This window comes from Mobula birostris, chromosome 16 (assembly GCF_030028105.1).
Source record: "Mobula birostris isolate sMobBir1 chromosome 16, sMobBir1.hap1, whole genome shotgun sequence".
NCBI classification, from domain to species: domain Eukaryota; kingdom Metazoa; phylum Chordata; class Chondrichthyes; order Myliobatiformes; family Myliobatidae; genus Mobula; species Mobula birostris.
Genome location: NC_092385.1, coordinates 63,854,355 through 63,875,780, shown reverse-complemented (window position 1 = coordinate 63,875,780; position 21,426 = coordinate 63,854,355). Strand labels below are relative to the sequence as shown.

Below are 21,426 nucleotides of genomic sequence, written 5' to 3'. Positions count from 1 at the left end.
ACATTACATCCTTGCTTTTATATTCGAGTCCTCTTGAAACGAACGTGATCATTGCATTTGTCTTGCTCACCACAGACTCAACCTGCAAATTAACCTTTAGGGAATCCTGCACAAGGACTCCTAGATCTCTTTACACCTCAGATTTTTGAATTTTCTCTGCATTTAGAAAATAGTCTACACTTTTATTTCTTCTACCAAAGTGCACTCTCTGCTACTGTATTCCATATGCCTCTTCTTTACGCATTCTCCTAATCTATGTTCTTCTGTAGCCTCTCTACTTCCTTAAAACTTATTCCCACTCTTTGCCTTTTTCCAATCAACCACTACTTTATCCATGCTAGTATCCTTCCTGTAATACCATGGGCTGTTAACTTGTGTGGCATCTTCTTATGTGGTACCTTGTCAAACACCTTCTGAAAATTGACTGATTCTCCTTTGCCTATCCTGTTTATTTCTTCAAAGAATTCCAACAGATTTGTCAGGCAAGATTTTCCCATGTAGAAAGCATGCTGACTATAGCCTATTTTATTATGTGCCTCCAAGTACCCCAAAACCACATCTTTAACAATTGATTCCAACATCTTCCCAACCACTGAGGTCAGACTAACTGGCCTATAATTTCCTTTCTTCCGCCTCTCTTCCTTCTTGAAGAGTGGAGTGATATTTGCTATTTTCCAGTCTTCCAGAACCATTCCAGAATCTAGCGATTCTTGAAAGATCATTACTAATGCCTCCACAATCTCTTCAGCCACCTCCTTCAGAACCCTGGAGTGTACACCATCTGGCCCAGGTGACTTATCTACCTTCAGACCTTTCAGTTTCCCAAGAACCTTCTCTCTAGTAATGGTAACCACACACTCCATGACCCCTGACACACTGGAACTTCCACCATACTGCTAGTGTCTTCCACAGTGAAGACTGTTGCAAAATACTGATTCAGTTTGTCTGCCATTTCCTTGTCCCCCATAGTTCTCCAGTGGTCCAATATCCATTCTCACCTCTCTTTTGCACTTTATGTATCTAAAGAAACTTCTGGTATGCTCTTTAATATTATTGGCTAGCTTACTTTCATTTTCCATTTTTATCTTCTTAATGACTGTTTTAGTTGCCTTCTGTCGGATTGTAAACGCTTCCTAATCCTCTAACTTCCCACTAATTTTTGCTGTATTATATGCTGACTCTTTGGCTTTTATCTCTAGGAAGAGGTACAGTCGACGTTTCAGGCCGAGACCCTTCGTCAGGACTAACTGAAGGAAGAGTTAGTAAGAGATATGAAAGTGGGAGGGGGAGGGGGAGATCCGAAATGATAGGAGAAGACAGGAGGGGGAGGGATGGAGCCAAGAGCTAGACAGGTGATTGGCAAAGGGGATATGAGAGGATCATGGGACAGGAGGCCCAGGGAGAAAGACGGGGGGTGGGCGGAACCTATAGGATGGGCAAGGGGTAGAGTCAGAGGGACAGAGGGAGAAAAAGGAGAGTGAGAGAAAGAATGTGTGTGTAAAAATAAATAACGGATGGGGTACGAGGGGGAGGTGGGGCATTAGCGGAAGTTAGAGAAGTCAATGTTCATGCCATCAGGTTGGAAGCTACCCAGACGGAATACTAGGTGTTGTTCCTCCAACCTGAGTGTGGCTTCATCTTTACAGTAGAGGAGGCTGTGGATAGACATGTCAGAATGGGAATGGGATGTGGAATTAAAATGTGTGGCCACTGGGAGACCCTGCTTTCTCTGGCAGACAGAGTGTAGGTGTTCAGCAAAGCGGTCTCCCACTCTGCGTCAGGTCTCACCAATGTATAGAAGGCCACATCGGGAGCACCAGATGCAGTATATCACCCCAGCCAACTCACAGGTGAAGTTTTGCCTCACCTGGAAGGACTGTCTGGGGCCCTGAATGGTGGTAAGGGAGGAAGTGTAAGGGCATCTGTAGCACTTGTTCCGCTTACACGGATAAGTGCCAGGAGGGAGATCAGTTGGGAGGGATGGGGGGGGATGAATGGACAAGGGAGTCGCGTAGGGAGCGATCCCTGCGGAAAGCGGGGTGAGGGAGGAAAAGATGTGCTTAGTGGTGGGATCCTGTTGGAGGTGGCGGAAGTTTACGGAGAATAATATGTTGGACCCGGAGGCTGGTGGGGTGGTAGGTGAGGACCAGGGGAACCCTATTCCTAGTGGGGTGGCGGGAGGATGGAGTGAGAGCAGATGTGCGTGAAATGGGGGAGATGCGTTTGAGGGCAGAGTTGATGGTGGAGGAAGGGAAGCCCCTTTCTTTAAAAAAGGAGGACACATTTTAATTCCACATCCCATTCCCATTCTGACATGTCTATCCACGGCCTTCTCTACTGTAAAGATGAAGCCACGCTCAGGTTGGAGGAACAACACCTTATATTCCGTCTGGGTAGCCTCCAACCTGATGGCATGAACATTGACTTCTCTAACCTCCGCTAATGCCCCCCCCCCGTACCCCATCCGTTATTTATTTTTATACACACATTCTTTCTCTCACTCTCCTTTTTCTCCCTCTGTCCCTCTCACTATACCCCTTGCCCATCCTCTAGGTTCCCCGCCCCCCCCCCGTCTTTCTCCCCGGGCCTCCTGTCCCATGATCCTCTCATATCCCCTTTGCCAATCACCTGTCCAGCTCTTGGCTCCATCCCTCCCCCTCCTGTCTTCTCCTATCATTTTGGATCTCCCCCTCCCCCTCCCACTTTCATATCTCTTACTAACTCTTCCTTAAGTTAGTCCTGACAAAGGGTCTCGGCCTGAAACGTCGACCATACCTCTTCCTAGAGATGCTGCCTGGCCTGCTGCGTTCACCAGCAACTTTGATGTGTGTTGCTTGAATTTCCAGCATCTGCAGAATTCCTGTTCTTTGGCTTTTATGTTGGCTTTGACTTCTCTTGTTAGCCATGGTTGTGTCACCTTGCCTTTAGAATACTTCTTCCTCTTTGGGATAGATACATCCTGGATAAATCAACCATGATTGAATGTCGGAGCAAACTCGATGAGCTGAATAGCCTAATTCTGCTCCTATATTTTCTGATCTTATTGTCTAATTCTGTACTCAATTAGCTAGGTGTCCCTGGATCACCCGGGGTCTAACTGTTCATGGCCGCCTATTATGCAGAATCTTATCAAAGGTCTTATGTCTTTAAGGACAACATTCTTTGATACCATTTCCCTGATCATTACAGGTTTGTCTGTGGTCCACTTTCGATCACACATTATTGTCTCTCTGCTCTGGCCTTGTCAAATACCCCTTACTCTTAGTCTTTATCTTTTATCTGTGCTTACTCTATTTTATAGTCTTGTCCTGGACTTTGTAATTATTCTTCCATCTTTAGAATTCCTGGCCCTGTGGAAACTTCTACGCTCTCTAGGTCTATTCATCAGTAAATACTATTGAGACTGACTTAATCTTACCACCACTGTTACTCACTCTCACTTGTCATTTCCACTCCCACAGCCCCACCCCAAACATGTCGCATTCCAGTCACTGGCAATCCACCCCAACAGTCTGTACGAACATCCTGCCTGAAACCACAGCCCCCTTTCCAAAATCTATAAGTAGCACTGATGGGTTGACCCATTATTGCAGTTTATTCTCACCCACCAATTTTATTTCTTCCAATGTTAACTCTATTCTCTCTCCTCTTGTCCACACCCGTCCTAACTACATCCATGACACCTCTGATGCTCTCTGCCATATTGATTGTCCAACCCTTCTCCGTCCACATCAGCATAGTGTGAGGTTCTTCTTCATCCATATTAGAATAGTCTGAGGCTCTTGCACGTCTTCCTTGAGCAGGGACTCAGCAAGTTCCTTCCACCACCATTCTTACTGGTTAAACTTGTTCTGAAATTGAACAGCTTCTCCTTCAACTACACCTCCGTTCTCTCAATCAACAATTTCGTTATTGATGTTAAACTATGTATTGCTACTGCTTTTTGTTCTCATGCAAAATTTTATCACTTTTGCTGCCTTTTTTTATTTTTACATGGCCCTTCCATTTATTTTCTTGACTTGTCTATCTCCATTTCAAAGGATAGGCTGGCAAGTAATATCCATTTACACACCCAATCACTCGACAGATTCTTAGCTATAAATGCCATGAGGTAATGTTGCAGCTCTATAAAACCCTGATTAGACCATACTTGGAGTATTGTGTTCATTATAGGAAGGATGTGGATCCTTTAGAGATGGTGCAGATGAGATTTACCAGGATATGGCTGGATTAGAGAATATTAGATGAGGATGGGCTGGGTGAGCTAAGGTCTTTCTCTTTGGAGCAAAGGAGGATGATAGGAGACTTGATAGAGGTGTACAAGATGATAATAAGAGGCATAGATCGAGTGGACAGCCAGAGATTTTTTCCCAGGGTGGGAGTGGTTAATATGATGGAGCATAATTTTAAAGTGATTGAGGAAAGTATAGAGGAGATGTCAAGGTAAGTTCTTTCACAGAGAGTGGTTGTGTGTGGATCGCCCTGCCAGTGGTGGTGGTAGAGGCAGGTGCATTAGAGGCATTTAAGAATTTCTTTGATGGGCTCAAGGATGATAGTAAACTGGAAGGTTATGTTGGAGATTGACTTTAGAGTTGGTTAAAAGGTTAGCACAACATCACAGGTCAACAGGCCTGTACTGTAACTGTGTAGTAATATTTTCTGTTCTATGTATATCTCCAGCTACCTTACTTCATGTGAGTATTCCATTCCATTATATATCCAACCGATCTGTTGTAATTATGTGATTTTTCACACCATTGCTTCTGACACACATTTACTTTTTCCTTAACTGTGACTTCCCCTCTATCAATGCTCTCAATATGACCTCTGTTTCCCTCAGCTCTGCTCCTACCATCCTCTTCCTGGACCATTCCTTTAAAATTTTCTGATTAGTTCTTCCATTTCCAACAACCACTCCCTCCAAAAACCTTCCCATGTAAATACAAGAGAAACATGATTGTCCTTTTACCCCACTCCTTTCTACCACTGAGGGACCTAAACAGTCCTTGTCTGTGAGGTAATAATTCACAATATTTATAATGTGGTCTCCTCTATATTGTTGAAACCAAATACAGATGGGTAATTGCTTTGCGCATCACCCACATTCAGCTGACAAGGGTGGCCCTAACCTTATAATTGTATGTTCTTCTTCCATTTAGATTGCTTTATCTTGGTTCTTCCTATTGTTCCAACCATGCCCAAGGAACAGCACTTCATTTTCCGATTAGGAACACTGCAGCCCTCAGGAGTCAGGTTCAGATAACCATTCTGTGTCAGAGCTGACCAGTTCTAATGTAAGGTCATTCACCTGTAACATCAACACCATTTTATCTTCCTCTGTGGAAGTGCCTGATCTGTTGAGTACCTCTAGTGTTCTCTTTTGCTTTGTATTTCTAACAACTGGGATTAGTATAGATAAGAACTGGATACCGGCACAAAGCAGAGCATTCAAGAGTTTGAACATCCTTCAATAGTACAACAGCGGTGGGCAGCTGTTTGCTTGTTTAAAATTTGTAGTGACTGGTTAAAAACTAACAGATATGGGCACTTTTACATTACATAAAACACATTTCTTTATGAGTGCGCTTTCAATGCAGGTATTCAGTGATGTGTGATAAAAAAGATATTGCAAAGAAATTTTACTTTTACAGGGTACCAAGCAAGAAGTTTGATAGTTATTAGCAATACATTCATTAATGCTGAAGTATTGATGCTAAAGTTGCACCATTATGCTGAACATTGAGACCTAGTCCTTCCTGACTCCAGAGAGTAGCGTTGAGAAACTCCAATATAGAAGTCACACTTAGTTCAGCGTCATACAGTGTAATGCACAGCATTGGATCTCCAGTCTTTTTCTCTGAAACTTTCTGAAGTTTATTTAAGTACCATGGGTGCCTGTGTCCTGACTGTGTTACCCCAGAACAGGGTGTTCCAGAACTGTGTCAGATGGGTAGTGGCTGTTGAAGTGCAGCCTGAGTACAATTTGAGATGCTATTGCTTATTTAGCAGAGCCAACACAAGTACAGGTTATTCACTCGAAGCGCAAGAGTAACACAAAGTGAAATTGTTTTTTTGGATATGAAGTTTATTTCGTGAGTGATCCACCATGTATAAGTAACATACCTAAAGAGTAATGTCCTCTGTTGATCAGAGATTTAAAAATCCCAGTGTTTTTTTTAATATAGGGAGGTTTGATATCTAACAGGTGTTGAAAATTCACTCACTATAGCCGCCTAGAATGTCTATAGTGTAACAATATCACAGCACTTAAAACATGTCCAATAAATGCTACACTTACTGACTTTTGTTTGATAATCTTGGACATTATTCTTTCAAAGTGTTGACCTTCTGTAAGGAACAGATGCACAAATAACGAGCCCTGTCTGTAGGCAATACTTAATCAGCTTACAAATAATGTAACACACATCCTTTCTCTCAAGGAACATCTTGTATGGGACTTGACAAAACGCTCACCCAACCTGAACTAACATATATTTTGCACACTCTCAATCACCAAGGTCACTTACTACCTATAAGTAGCACATGGTAGAAAGGGGAAGTTAGAACAAGGCTCCTCATCTATTAGTGAAAATCACTCCTTCACTTGTCTCCTCAGTTACTGTGCAAAAAAATCTTTTCACACTTAACTCATTTAATTGGAAATCCTCTAAAGTTGCCTGTGATCTGTGCTTGCACACTGTTCCACACTTACAGCAGAATGCAAGCAACAGCTGGAATGTGAACAACAGCTGGAGAACCTGAACCTCTGACAGGGCACCTGCCTTGCAGCAGCCCCTGGGCTTGGATGAAACAACAATTAAGATTAAGAGTTTAAAAGAACTTATGAGGTACATATTTAACTACCGAGGATAGCGATCTCCCTGAATAAAAAGTGGAAGCTGTGGTATAAAAACGATTCTGGCAACTGGAAGATGAGGATGGAAAACATGCTCCTGACTGCTGATGTCATAATATTACAATTACAGCCACTTCTGTTGGATAACAGTCCTGTAACTTTAGCTTTCCTTCAAAGCCATCTCATTTGGCAAAATTAAGGAGTGCATAAATAAATGCAACCTGTCAAAAGCAGATAAAAGCAGAATATACCAATGGATGTAACGATATCCAGTAACACTGAAACTGTCAAGATCTCCTATTAAAAGTAAAGAGAAGGTCAGGAAAGCAGTGAGGCCAACATAAGGTGACAAAAGGGCTCCTCTTGCATTTCCCATCTTCTTATCCATGTAAAGGTCTTCCACAAAGTAGATCCATGAAATCCTGCTTTCCCCACAAGTTATCTTGCCAGGAAAATATTGGTTGTCCAAACGACCACAATAGACCAGCTCCACACACACACACGGTTTGCAGCTCCACCACACGACAACACGGAGATGTGAGACTGGAATGAAGAAATAGGCTTCCGAGGGAGGGAAGTCCTCAGCCATGAGAGCCACACAGCTGATATCTGGTTACAGGGAAGTCCCAACTCAAAGGCCTCTGGCCAAGGGAACATGGTTGAGCTTGGTAGTCCAGGTCAGGAGAAACAGTTGTAAAATCAGCAAGGTGCAGGACGAGGGGATCAACATGGTTCCACCACCACAGTCTGAGGTATTTTCCTGGAAAGACAGTAAACTCCTTTAACAATTCCAACTACTAGCACAGCATTACAAAACAGAAACAATTACAGGCTCAGTGAGCTGACAATCAATGCAAATACTCTGCATTTGCCTTTTCTCTCTCAAATCACAAACTTGGAATACTCATATGAAATGAGGAAATAAATAAAAGTAGGGATGGCAAAGAGAAGGCCCCTGACCAGCTTCACCTACCTGCATTTTCCTCTTAAGTCTTAATTCCTCTATTATACAAAACTCTAACTGTGTCTTAAAGATGCACTTAATGAGGTGGCCTTTTCTGCTTCCCTGGGCAGAGAACTCTACAGATTCACACCTCTCTATGAAAAGCGGTTTCTCCTTATATCCATCTTAAATCTACTCCGTCGAATCTTTCAGCCATATCCCCAGGTTCTAGTTTAGTTTACCAGTGCTAACAACTTCACTGTCTCTACCTTTCATAATGTTAGGTTTCTATAAGATCCCCTCTCATTCTTCTACAAACGTTTGTAATTTCCAGAGTACAGTCCCAGTTATCTTAATCTCTCCACATAAGCTGAACCTCTCATCTCAGAATCAGCCTGATGAACCTCCTCTGCACCGCCTCTGAAGTCAGTATGTCTTGCCACAAATAAGGAGACCAGAACTGTATACAGTACTCCAGATGTTGGCTCACCAATACCCTGTACAGTTACAGCATAACCTCCTCCTCTTAAATTCAATCCCACTAGCAATGAAGGCCAACATTCCATTTGCCTTCTTGATAAGCTGTTGCACCTGCAAACCAACCTTTTGCGATTGGTACACAGGTACTCAGAAGTCCCGTTGCACAGCAGCATGCTGTAATCTTTTAAATAATAATCTGATCCTCCATTTTTCCTTCCAAAGTGGATGACCTTACATTTACCAATGTTGTACTCCATCTGCCAAACACTTGTCTACTCAGTTAACCTATCTATATCTCTCTGTGGACTCTCCACATCCACTGCACAATTTGCTTTTCTGCTCAATTTAGTGTCAACAACAAACTTAGATTCGCTACACTCAGTCCACTCTTCCAGGTCATTTATGAGTATCATGAACATTTATGGACCCAGCACTGACCCCTGTGTCACTTCACTCACAACGGACTACCAACCAAAAAAACACCTACTTATCCCAACTCTCTGCCTTCCCTTGATTATAAAAACTTCTATCCTGTTAATACATTACTTCCAACTTCATGCATCCTTATCTAATGGATAAGTCTTTTATGTAACTCCGTATTAGATACCTTCTGGAAATCCAAGGGTATAACATCCACCTGTTCCCCTCTATCCACTGCACTTGTTATATCCTCAAGAACTCCATTAAGTTTGTCATCAGGACCTGCCCTCATGATGTCATGCTGGGTCTGAATGATGGAACCACTTCTACCCAGATGCCTTGTTATTTCTTCCTTAATGATAGCTTCACACATTTTCCCGACTACAGACATTAAGCTAACAGGCCTACAGTTACATGCCTTTTTTAACAATGGTATGATATTTGCTGTCTTTCAATCTGCCCAGAGCCCAGAAAATAGTGAAATTATCACTGATATGTCCACCGTATATTTAGTAAGGTAATTTTTTTCTGTATCATTTCTTTCAGTACCTTGGGATGCATCTCATCAGGTACATGGGACTTGTCTAACTTTAGGCCCACAATTTGCTCATCACTACCTCTTTAGTGACAGTGATTGTATGGAAGTCCACACATCTATAACTTCTTATTGCATGTTAGAAGTATCCTCCACTGTGAAGACTGACACAAAATAGTCAAAACAGGGATTATTGGGTAATGCTGAAATGGCTGAGGCCTTGAATGACTATTACGTTACCCAATATTCCCTCTTCTCATATTCCAGGGGTCCAATGTTCACTTTAACTACCCTTTTCAGCTTTATATAATTTTAAAAGCGTTTACTATCTGTTTTATATTTTGTGCTAGTTTATTTTCATAATCTAAAGTCCCTTATTGCTTGCTTGTGATTCTTCATTGCTTTTTAAAGTTTTTCCATGTTCCAGTTTCCCATTACTCTTGGTGACTTTGTATAAATGTACTTTTCATTTATTTCCTCAGTTATCCAAGGCTGAATCTCCCCACCCTTCCTATTCTTGCTTTTAACTGGAATTCAATTTTGTTGATCATCATGAAAAATCTCTTTGAAAGTCTTCCACAGTTCCTGAACTGTCCCACCATATAGCCTGTATTCCCAGTCTATGCTAGCCAGGCCGTTCTTGTTTCAAGCATTGTTTAGATCAAATTACTGCACTTTCCATTTCTATGAGAAATCCATTCATGCTGTGTTTACCCCTTCCAAATGGATCCCAGACTGCAAGATCATTAATTTTAACTGTCTCATTGCACAGGACCAGATCATTCTCTTGTAGTTCACTTGCATCATTTTATGGACATACAGTCAATCTATGTATATAAGCTATCTTATGTATTTAAATTTATTGTGTTTTTTTCTTATTATTGTGTTGCGCTGCATTGTATCAGGAATAACCATTATCTTGTTCTCCTGTACGCTTGTGTACTGGAAATGACATTAAACAATTTTGAATAATATTCTGTTCTAGAAAACTACCACTGATGTATTGTATGAAGTTGCCGTGATATTGGGAAGGCGCAGTTTTATGGAACTAAATGCATAGCTAAATGGGCCAAATGACTTTCTCTGTGCTGAGCAGTACCAAGTTCCAAACAGTAGAAGTAATTACCTTATCTAAATAGTTATAATGGTGACCATTATCAATGAAGCAATTTGCCAATTTATGACAGGTCTCACCAATGTAGAGGAGGCTGCATCAGGAGCATTGAACAGTCCGTTTTATGCAGGGATCGCTTCCTCCACGATTCCCTTGTCTACTTGTCCCTCCCCACCAGTCTCCCTCCTTTCACCTATCCCTGCAAGTGACCAAAGTGCCACACCTGCCCATAAACCTCCTCCCTCACCTCCTTTCAGGGACTCAGTCAGTCCTTGCAAGTGAGGCAACACTTCACTGTGAATCTGCTGTGATAGGTGCTCCCGATGCAGCCCCCTCTACATTGGTGACACCTGTCTTTAATTGGAGGACTGCTTCATTGAGCCCTTCCGCAGCATCCGCCACAAACAGGACTTCCCAGTGGCCAAACGTTTCAAATCTGATTCCCATTCCCATTCTGGCATGTCAGTCCATGGTCTCCTCTTGTGCCAAGATGAGGACGCTCTCAGGGTGGAGGAGCAACACCTTATAGTCTGTCTGGGTAGCCTTCAACCTGAGGGCATGGATATCGATTTCTCCTTCCAGTAAACAAATATTTCCTCTCCCCTCTTCTATTCGCGAATCTCACTTTTTACCTCTTCTCACCTGCTTATTACTTCCCCTGGGTCCCCACCTTCACATTCTCCTATGGTCCACTCTCCTCTCCACTCAGATTCCTTCCTCTCCAGCCATCGACCTTTCTCACCCACCCAGCTTCACCTGTCACCTTCCAGCTATCCTCCTTCCCCTTTCCCAACCTGCTTTTTCTGGCATCTTCCCCCTTCCTTCTCAGTCACAAAGGAGGGTACCGGCCCGAAATGTCGACTGTCTGTTCATTTCCATAGATGCCGCCTGACCTGCTGAGTTCCTCCATCATTTTGTATGTGATAGTACTCAGTCTGGCAAAAGGTAGGAAGAGGTGGCTGACAAGGTGTGTGCTGGGACACTGCTTTCCACCCTTTATTTAAACAATAAATAAGGCATCAAAGGGTACATCCTAATGCGAGCATATGATATTAGTGTGGCTGGGCAAAAAGGTCAGCATTAATGTGCTCAACCATTTCTGTTCTATAGTGCTTTATGTCTATGACTCTAATTAGAAATGCAACCTCAAAGCATGTGGAATGCACTAAATTATGGGTATAATTGAAATGCAGAATGGATAAATAATGAGCAAATTAACCAATATAAATTAGTGGTATGAAGGACAAAGAGGCTCTGAACTTCTTGGGAAAGATGCTACAAGGGGTAGAGAAACAGACAGATATGGGCTACATATGCATGAATCATTCAAAGAGGTGACACACATTAATAAGTTTATTACAAAAATAAAGAATGCAAAGGACTTCATTTTCAGAGGGAAAGAATTGAACATATAAATGTTATGCTGAATTTATATCAAACATTAGCAGTTATCATCCATATTGTATTATGTACTATATTATGAAATGATCTGGTCTTCATATTTTGATAAAATTGATACAGGGGCATTGGAAAAGCTGCAGGGAAAAGTAACAGAATGGCACAAGATTGAGATATTATACCTGTCAGGAATGAGAATTAGGTGAGAACTTTTTTTGAGAGTAGGTCTATGGGTGAAGGACATTGTTGACTTTCTAGAAATCTTTATGATTATAAGAGTAATTGGCAGTGTTGAAGATCCTGCTTCCGGTCAGTTATAAAACAATAGGGGTAAACAATCCTCTCCCTCCCTATTTAACCCACTATCCACAATGGTCTCTCAGTATATTCCTATTGCCATTTCATGACATGAAGTTGTCAAGTTCCTTCTTAAAATAGTTTTCTTTTATCACTGTGCATTCCTGTGATTGCTTGCAGGTACTTACCAACTAGTTAGTAATCTTCTTATCTTCCTACTTTCTATTGTCCTAAATTGTAAAAATGACTGATATGCTTACGTTCTGTATTGGTTCTTTCGATCCATTCTGACAAAACCTTTATCATTATGAAAAGCTGAGTCAGATTCCCACTCATATTTCTTTCCTAAAGAGAAAAGGCTCCAAGGTGCTGTCTTACTTCTGGGATTGGTCTCTCCCTGGTTTTGTGTTCTCCTCACAGTTACCGTGGGCTTGATTATTTGATTAAAGTTCCTCCTCCTCCACCAGTTCCATCTCACCACCTCCAGAAGCACACAATCCTCTGCTAAACACGCAAAAACATAACTGACACCCAAGCAACACACACAAAATGCTGGAGGAACTCAGCAGGTCAGGCAGCATCTATAGAAATGAATAGATAGTTGATGTTTCGGACTGAGACCCTTCTTTAGGACTCAATGAGTCAATGAGTCTTTGGGGAAGTTGTTGAAATTGCCTCAGAGTAAAATTTCATCACTGGAGATTCACTAGAACACGTACTGATGCATTGTAATCGAAACAGTCTTCCGGTCCTTTCCGATACCGAGGATTCAACACTTCTTCACATTGATTCGGTCCATCAGCTGGCAACAGAAATGTTAAGGAAGTATAGTGATGTGATCGATTCATAGCACAGGACAGAAGCCATAAAAGCAAACATACATCGGCCTGGGAGTGGACTTCCCAAATCCTCTTAAGGAAAATGCTGAGTTACCTGCTGATTCCAGTAACCAGGTCACCAGATCTCCTGTCACATCAGATTGCTGGATTCCCTCACATCAAGACACTGGACTGCTTCTGATGAGAATTTTCCACACAGCTTCTTCATGGCAAATCTCTGAATTCACTGTCACCGGAACTTCTCCTACCAGGTCATTACAGTCTATCACTGGATACTCTCACACCAGAGTCTTGACAGAGGCCACCGGATCCTCTCACTAGATTACTTACTTAATGTGGCAATTCATCCCACTGGCTTCCAGCAGAGAAATCTTATCAGTCCCACCCCACTTCCATTTTCCCTGAAACTCTACAACTTGCCCATTTACATCCTTTGGCAAAGGAGTGGTAAGCACAGTAGCAATGCTTTGTGGGGGGGGGGTGGAATTGGGAGAATGACTCAAATGTGGACAATAAATTAAGCAAGTGCAGTGACAAGAGCAGACACAGGTAATGATAAGGCGCATGAGAGCTGGTAGGCTTATCTGCACATATTTTCACAAGATCACAAGACAAAGGAGCAGAAGTAGGCCATTCAACTCATCGAGTCTGCTCCGTCACTCCACCATGAGCTAAACTATTCTCCCATCTAGTTCCAATTTCCAGGTTTTTCCCCATATCCCTTGATACCCTGACTAATTAGATACTTATCAATCTCCTCCTTAAAAACCCTCAATGATCGGGCCTCCACAGCTGTATGTGGCAACGAATTCCATAAATCCACGACCCTCTGGCTAAAAAAATTTCTCCTCATCTCTGTTTTTTTTTACATTTTAATGTAAGGAGCCTCATAGATAAAATGGATTAGCTTCAGGAGTGGATCAGGGAGCAGAATTATGATTTATTCTAGTCATGGAAATGTGGTTTTGGTGAAGAGCAGGACTGACAGCTGAGACGGAATGGTGACACATATGGGCTGCCTCCACTAAGTGTTGGTTGTTAATGCAAATGAAGCATCTCATTGCATGTTTCAACGTACATGCGATAAATAAATGGATCTGAATCTGACCTGAGAGGGGGAAACACAGCCAAGAAGGGGGAGTCTCTTTATTTATCAGGGAGAATATCATGGCAGTACTACTATGGATCGATCGTGCTGCTGGCCATTTGAGTACACTTTAGGAATAGGAATGGGGTGATCACACCACCAGAGTCTCATCAAACATGTAGTACCAGTAGCATATACATACTGCTTACTTGTGCAATAAATGCACCTTATTATTTGTTAATTTATTTGTGGTAAATGACTTATTTGTCTCATTTGGCGGTATACAAGTATAAACTTGCCATTCAACTTGTTTCATTCCGTCTCCCAATACTCACCAGGAATGAGAGGCACAGGTATTTGAGAAAATCACAGAAAGGTGTGAGGGCAATAGGGTTACTGCAGTGGGGGGCGGGGGGGGGTGGTGTTATCTTTCCCAATATTGACTGGAATTGTCTCATTGATGACATACAAGGGTGGCCAGTTTTTGGGCAAAGTGCAAAGGGTTCAACTAGATAGGAGATTTAATTGACTTTTGTAAATATATTTGGTGGAAGTATCAGAAAGGGGGAGGGGCACATTGCAATAGTGACTGTCATCCTCTAGGTTTCAAGGTAGTTGTGGAAAGGAATAAGGTTGGTCTAAATTGGGAGAAGACTGATTTCAATAGTGTAAGAGAGGATCTGGTGAAAGTGCATTGGGAGCAGATACTTGGGTGAAATAGGTGGAGCGTTTGAAAGCCAAGACAGCAAGAGATCGGGGCTCGTAAATTCTATTAAAGGTACACAACAACATGGCTTTCTACAGATGAAATCTTGTCTCCCTGATTTGAGATTTTTTGTAAGGAGGTAACTAAGAAGACTGATGACAACAGAGCAATAGTCTTTGTTTACGTGGACTTTGGTAACACCTTTGGAAATCTTGCATGCTAGACTTCTCTGAAAGGTTAAGGCACATGATATCCAAAATTGACTGGGTGATAGGAGACAGAGGATGGTGATACAGGGTTCAGGTAAGCAGTGACATACCACAATTATCAGTAAGGGACCTTTACTGTTTGTAATATATATTAACAGATGTTATGTAAAGGTATATGATTAGTAGTTTGGTGAATAACATGAACGTTGGTGCTGTTGTGGAGAGTGAGGGAGGTTGTCTAAAGCTAAAACAGGATATAGATCTGCTGGAAAATTGGACAGAGCAATGGCAGATGGAATGACCATGGAGGAGAAGAGTTCAGGCATGTTGTAACTTCTCAAAACATCGTTTAGTATACAGTTGGAGCTGTGTGCAGTTGTGGTTGCTACGTTATAGGAAGGTTGTGATTTTGCTGGAGAGAGTGCGGAGGAGGTTCACAAGGAAGTTGCTTGAATTGGAGAACTTAGTTGTTAGGTAAGCGGGGTTTGCTGAGAGACTGAAGGGTGACCTGATAGGGGTGTATAAAATTATGAGAGGCCCAGATAGGGTAGATTATAGGAATCTTTCTTCCTTGGTAGGAGTATCAAAATCAAGAGGACACAAGTTTAAAGGTGAGTGGGCAGAATTTTAAAGCAGTCTGAGGGGGAGAGTATTTTAAAAAGAAGGTGGCTGATGTCTGGAATGCATTATTAAAGTAGGTAGTGGAGTCAGATATTAACAGAACGAAGTTGAAGCTGCCCTCCCAGGGTGTTGCTTGGCTGACAGCAGAGTTTTTAGTGGTATTCAAATTACAAGGTTGCTAAGAAGGAGCTTAAGAATGACATTAGGAGAGCAAGAAGGGGCCATGAAAAGGCCTTGGTGAGCAGGACTACAGAAAACCCCAAGGCATTCTACAAGTATGTGAAGAGCAAGAGGATGAACTGTTTGAGAATAGGACCAATCAGAAGAGATAGTGGAAATGTGTGCATGGAGTCAGAGGAGGTAGCGGAGGTACTTAATGAATACTTTGCTTCAGTATTCATCGGGGAAAAGGACCTTGGCAATTGTGGAGTTGCCTTACAGCGGATTGAAATGCTTGAGCATATAGACATTAAGAAAGGGAATGTGCTGGAGCTTTTGAAAAAGCATTAAGTTAGATAAGTCACCGCTACCTGATGAGATATACCCCAGGCTACTGTGAGATGTGAGGGAGGAGGTTGCTGAGCCTTTGGTGATGATCTTTGCATCATCAACACGAATGGGAGAAGTACCAGAGGATTGGAGGATTGCAAATATTGTTCCCTTGTTCAAAAAGGGAGTAGAGATAACATAGAAAATTATAGACCATTGAGTTTCACTTCAGTAATGAGTAAGTTGTTGGAGAAGATCCTGAGAGGCAGGACTTATGAGTATTTGGAGAGACATAATCTGATTAGCGATAGTCACTATGGCTTTGTCAAGAGCAGGTTGTGCCTTACGAGCCTGATTGAATTCTTTGAGGATGTAACAAAACACATTGATGAAGGCAAAGCAGTGGATGTAGTGTATATGGATTTCAGTAAGGCATTTGATAAGATTCCCCATGCAAGGCTCATTCAGAAAGTAAGGAGGCATGGGATCCAAGGAGATCTTGCTTTGTGGATCCAGAATTGGCTTGCCCACAGGAGGCAAAGGATGGTTGTAGATGGTTCGTATTCTGCATGAGGGCGGTAACCAGCGGTGTTCCGCAGGGATCTGTTCTGGGACCCCCCCCCCCCCCTTTGTGATTTTATAAATGGCCTAGATGAAGAAGTAGAAGGGTGGGTTAGGAAGTTTGCTGATGACACAAAGGTGGGGGTGTTGTGGATAGTTTGGAGGATTGTCAGAGGTTACAGTGGGACATCGATAGGTTGCAGAACTGGGCTGAGAAGTGGCAGATGGAGTTCAACCCAGCTAAGTGTAAAGTGGTTCAATTTGGTAGGTCAAATTTGAAGACAGTATATAGTACTAATGGTAAGATTCTTGGCAGTATGGAGGATCAGAGAAATCTTGGGGTCAGTGTCCATAGGACACTCCAAGCTGCTATACAGGTTGACAGTGTTGTTAAGAAGGCGTATGGTGTGTTGGGCCTTTATCAACTATGAGATTGAGTTCAAGAGCCATGAGGTAATGTTACAACTGTATAGGACCTTGGTCAGACCCCACTTGGAGTCCTGTGTTTGGTTCTGATCACTTCACTACAGGAAGGATGTGGATATGTTAGAAAGAATGCAGAGGAGATTTACAAAGATCTTGCCTGGACTGGGGAGCATGCCTTATGAGAATAGGTTGAGTGAGCTTGGCCTTTTGTCCTTGGAGCAACAGAGGATACGAGGTGACCTGATAGAGCTGTATAAAATGACGAGAGGCATTGATCGTGTCGATAACCAGAGGCTTTTTTCCAGGGCTAACACGAGGGGGCATAGTTTTAAGATGCTTGTAAGTAGGTATAAAGGGGATGTCAGAGGTAAGTTTTTCACCCAGAGAGTGGTGGGTGCGTGGAATGCACTGCCAGTGATGGTGGTAGAGGCAGATACAGTAGAGCCTTTTAAGAGCCTCTTAGAAAGGTATATGGAGCTTAGAAAAATAGAGGGCTATGCAGTAGGGAAATCCTAGGCAGTTTCTAGAGTAGGTTACATGGTCAGCAGAGCATTCTGGGCTGAAGGGCTTGTAATGTGCTGCAGATTTCTATGTTCAACGGGCTCAGGCCTCAAGCTGCGGGGTTGCTTGCCTTCCAGCCGTCGAATTTGAGGCACCCCACCCATCGCGCTCTACTGGGAGTGGTGTAGTGCAGTTGCGGCGACTGAAGATTTAAAATGGACTGGGGGGGGGGGTCTGGACTATACACATAGATATTTGTCGGGTTGTGTTTTGTATACGTGTGGACTGGGCCTCAAAGCCATGGATTCGTCTAGTGGGAATCGGGCGTAGGGAAAAGAACTGGACCTCAAAGCCACAGTGTCACCTAATGGGTGGCAGGGGCCAGTCGACAAATGATCTCAGTGGGGGTGGGGGGGATGATCATCAGGTCTCCTATTACGTGATTGTGATCTTGTGTGTGCTTACTGTGTGTGACTGTTGGCAATGTGTCTTTGCACTCTGACCCCACAGTAACGCCTTCTCGTTTGGCTGAATTCATATAGTTAAATAACAATAAACTTGGACTGAATTGAGCTGAATATAATCACAGCATTCACGAGGCTTAGGAGATGAGCCTAACGTGGGCAGATGGGATTATCACTGATGGACAAAATGGTCAGCATCGACATATTGATGGACGAAATGGTCAGCATCGACGTATTAGACTGAACGGCCTGCTGCTGTGCTCTACGGCTCTATGACTCTCCTTGGATTTTTTTGTTGCCATTATCTACATTAAGTTACATCATTTTTACTGCCAATCCCTCCCCTGGCATACGTTTGGGATAGGGGAGGCAAATACTTGAAGGACAACAGTGCAGACTCAGAGTGAATGGCAAGATAGACAGCACCTGGGTTGTTTGACCTACGAGACAACAGCGTAAACAGCTGCATCCTGATACCAGGTCCCTGGATCCTCCTAGTGAAACTCTGAACATTCTTTTAGCTCCAATATTAACAATGTGCTGCGGCATGTGACAGGATACATCTTACTTCAGCGTGGATCAGTTTGGTTCTGTCACACTGACTACAGGTCAGCTTCTCTGCCACCACAAACAGTAGGTTGGTTCTGGCCAATCTCTGCGCATGATAAAACCTGTGATGAGAACAAAGATTTACTGACAGTCTGCATTTATTGTACTAACACAGTCTTCTGAGAGATTCTATAGAATGGAACAAAACCAAAGTTATAAATGTCTTCACTGCAATCAAAACCTGAAAATAGTTTTCAAGAATAGTAAAATATTCAAGATATTAAAAGCTTTGGAGTTTCCCAGTCACCAAGGCAAAATACACTTAGTTTTAAAGCGCAAACAACAGGAATTCTGCCCGTTCACCAGCAACTTTGATGTGTGTTGCTTAGTCTTAAAGCAGTCTGTTTCTACTGACGACAATACTTTCCTGTTTCATTAACCAGCACATCTCCCTCCGAGGTACACAAGGCATGGGAGCAGAGGAAGTGGATTGGAAGTTGCAGCAAAGTAAGAGTTAAGATAATGTCCAGGCAAGGACAGTTTACAGATCATGTGCAGTCAGCCAGGCAAGAAAGGCCTGTGCAGAGGGTAGCTTCCCTTTGCACAGCGGGGCTCTGGAGTCTTTGAGACAAGATAAGGATGCAAGGCACACATCAACTAATGGCTAACAACTAAAGTAATTAAAGTAACTTCAAAGTGTCATAAGTTGTTAGCTTTTAGCTTCTCACACAAAAACTGCTGGTGAACACAGCAGGCCAGGCAGCATCTATTGGAAGAGGTACAGTCAACCTTTCGGGCCAGGACCCTTTGTCTCTTACTATCTCTTCTTTCAGTTAGTCCTGACGAAGGGTCCCGGCCCGAAACATTGACTGTACCTCTTCCTATAGGTGCAGCCTGGCCTGCTGCATTCACCAGCATTTTTTGTGTGTGTTGCTTGAATTTCCAGCATCTGCAGATTTCCTTGTGTCTGAGCTTTTAGGTTCTATTGACTTTTAACACCTGTATTGTGAATGGTGATTGACCATGCAAGTAAGAAATTTGAATGTACACAAGGTTATCATTTGGTCAATATCTGTAACTGCTGGTCAATTCTGTAAAAGACTGGTATTTCTCTGTTCAGATTTCAGAGCAGTTTGGTGACAGGGGTCGTGCTGTTCCCCTTGTGCACAAGTAAATAGGGAATGATTGAGGAATGAGTGAACGTTTTCAGAGTCCACTGAATTGGTGATGACAGTGGGCTGGGGCTCAAATTGACCCTTTGCTGTAGGATGGCCCTTTAAGCATGTTATACTCCAACACCTATTCTGGGTTATTTAGCTACTGCTATAGTCTCTCAGCATGATAAGGCTCTACCTTAACTACCAGAGCAGCAATCCCCATACATGTGACTGCATTTTCCTTTTCTTTTGGACAATTTTGGAATTGACATTTGACTTGAAGCATCACATCCAAACACAACCCCAATGTCATTTGATGGTCATGATTCCATAATGGAATTTCCCCATCCTTCTTTGGCAACAGGAGGGTGGAGTCCAACATTGGGATTCTTGTCCTGACTAAGACAGAGGTCAGACAGGGTCTATGAACTATTAGTTAGTCAGCTTTTACATTGGATTTATTTCTGTGGGAGTTGCCATGGACTATTGACTCAGTTACACACCTGGAGCAGTTGTTGCAATCAATTAAATTGCTGTAGGATCTTCTGTTGCTGCCAAAGTAGTACTGTGTCTGCTTGGTGACACAGCTTGTCTCCCTCAGTTCAGTACTGTCTGCCAATGTGTCATCTGCTAATAAAGGAAAGAGAAGAAATATTCATGAATGCAACCAGTTCAAATAACTAAGCTGAACTCAGCAGCAGCAGTAAATAGCATTTAGTGATGAAGAATATTTAATGTTTGTTAAGATTCAGGGACATTCTTCAGCCTTGCTGGAAGTAATCTTGGTAAATGTGTCTGGGTGAAATGGCCCAGGTGCTTCCCTGACTCTGGGCTTTTTCTGACTGGGCACCACAGTCATTTGAGAGTCAGCAGTGGTAATGGCCAGTATAGCTGAGAATCTTTAGTGTCTCCTGTCCGAGAGGAAATAGGCACACCTCCTTCTCCTCTCAACAATACCCCTTTATAACAGCTCCACTACCAAGCTTCATCATTCAATGCTCCCGGTAATCTTGTTGCCTTCCCTTGTCATTCTTTTCCTCTTCATATGAGGAAGAGGTGGTTCTAGGCTTCTGGCCCATCTCCTCATGGTGCTCTGCCAGAGAAATTGATCAAAAGCCCCACCCTATCTCATCTGTGAGGGCCCTTCATACTCTGCCCCTCTTCAAGAAACCCTTGTAAGTCCAGGGCATGGAATAAATATCACGAGCAAAATAAATGTTCTGAGTACAAATACAGGTTCACAGTTTGAAACCCCTGGAGGACTTCATGTTGTGTACCTGTAGATAAATGTTAAGCATGACAATCACAAGGTGTCTGATAGGGACTGAAATATCCCCAGATGTCCAGTATGCTGACGAATAATGTAACTCTCCTGATGGACACAATGCCCCAAGTGTAGAACCCGTTCTCTTTTCCATCGCACAAAGTCAGTGAATGCCACCCAGAGCATGCTGGATTGTTTTTTTTTCATACTTCTGATATTACGTAAGAGCTTTAGATTGTAAATCTCTCTATCTGCAGAGGAGTGATCCAAGGCCTAAATGATTTGTTTAATTCTTTTTCTTCGCACTTCACCCACCCTGAAGAGAAACATCATTAATTTGTACCTGCTTGGAAGCTGATCTGGAAGGTTAACGTATACAACAACTGTTGCAATAAAGACCTAACAGAAGAAGGTAAAAGACAATCATTAGAGATGATGTGATACATGAACATTACTGTGCGGGTAATAAGGAAATGGAAACTCAGCTGCAAAGTTCAATGTAAAATTTAG

The 21,426-nt window shown here is 42.6% G+C and overlaps 1 protein-coding gene across 7 annotated transcripts in view; it reads right to left on the bottom strand.

Annotated features, from left to right (window-relative positions):
• Positions 1 to 6,072: 6,072 nt before the first annotated feature.
• LOC140211181 (voltage-dependent calcium channel subunit alpha-2/delta-2-like) overlaps positions 6,073 to 21,426 on the bottom strand; it is a 1,200,890-nt gene continuing 1,185,536 nt past the window's right edge. For 4 of the 7 annotated variants that reach the window (XM_072280736.1, XM_072280738.1, XM_072280739.1 and 1 more), the window contains 5 exons: positions 21,260 to 21,315; positions 20,156 to 20,282; positions 18,508 to 18,617; positions 12,763 to 12,845; positions 6,073 to 7,616 (listed from right to left, as the gene is read on the bottom strand). In XM_072280736.1, coding sequence (XP_072136837.1) covers positions 7,488 to 7,616; positions 12,763 to 12,845; positions 18,508 to 18,617; positions 20,156 to 20,282; positions 21,260 to 21,315 — 505 coding nt within the window. In that variant the 3' untranslated portion in view covers positions 6,073 to 7,487. The remainder of the gene's footprint in view (positions 7,617 to 12,762; positions 12,846 to 18,507; positions 18,618 to 20,155; positions 20,283 to 21,259; positions 21,316 to 21,426) is intronic. The other 3 variants (XM_072280737.1, XM_072280743.1, XM_072280740.1) reach the window with 2 other exon arrangements.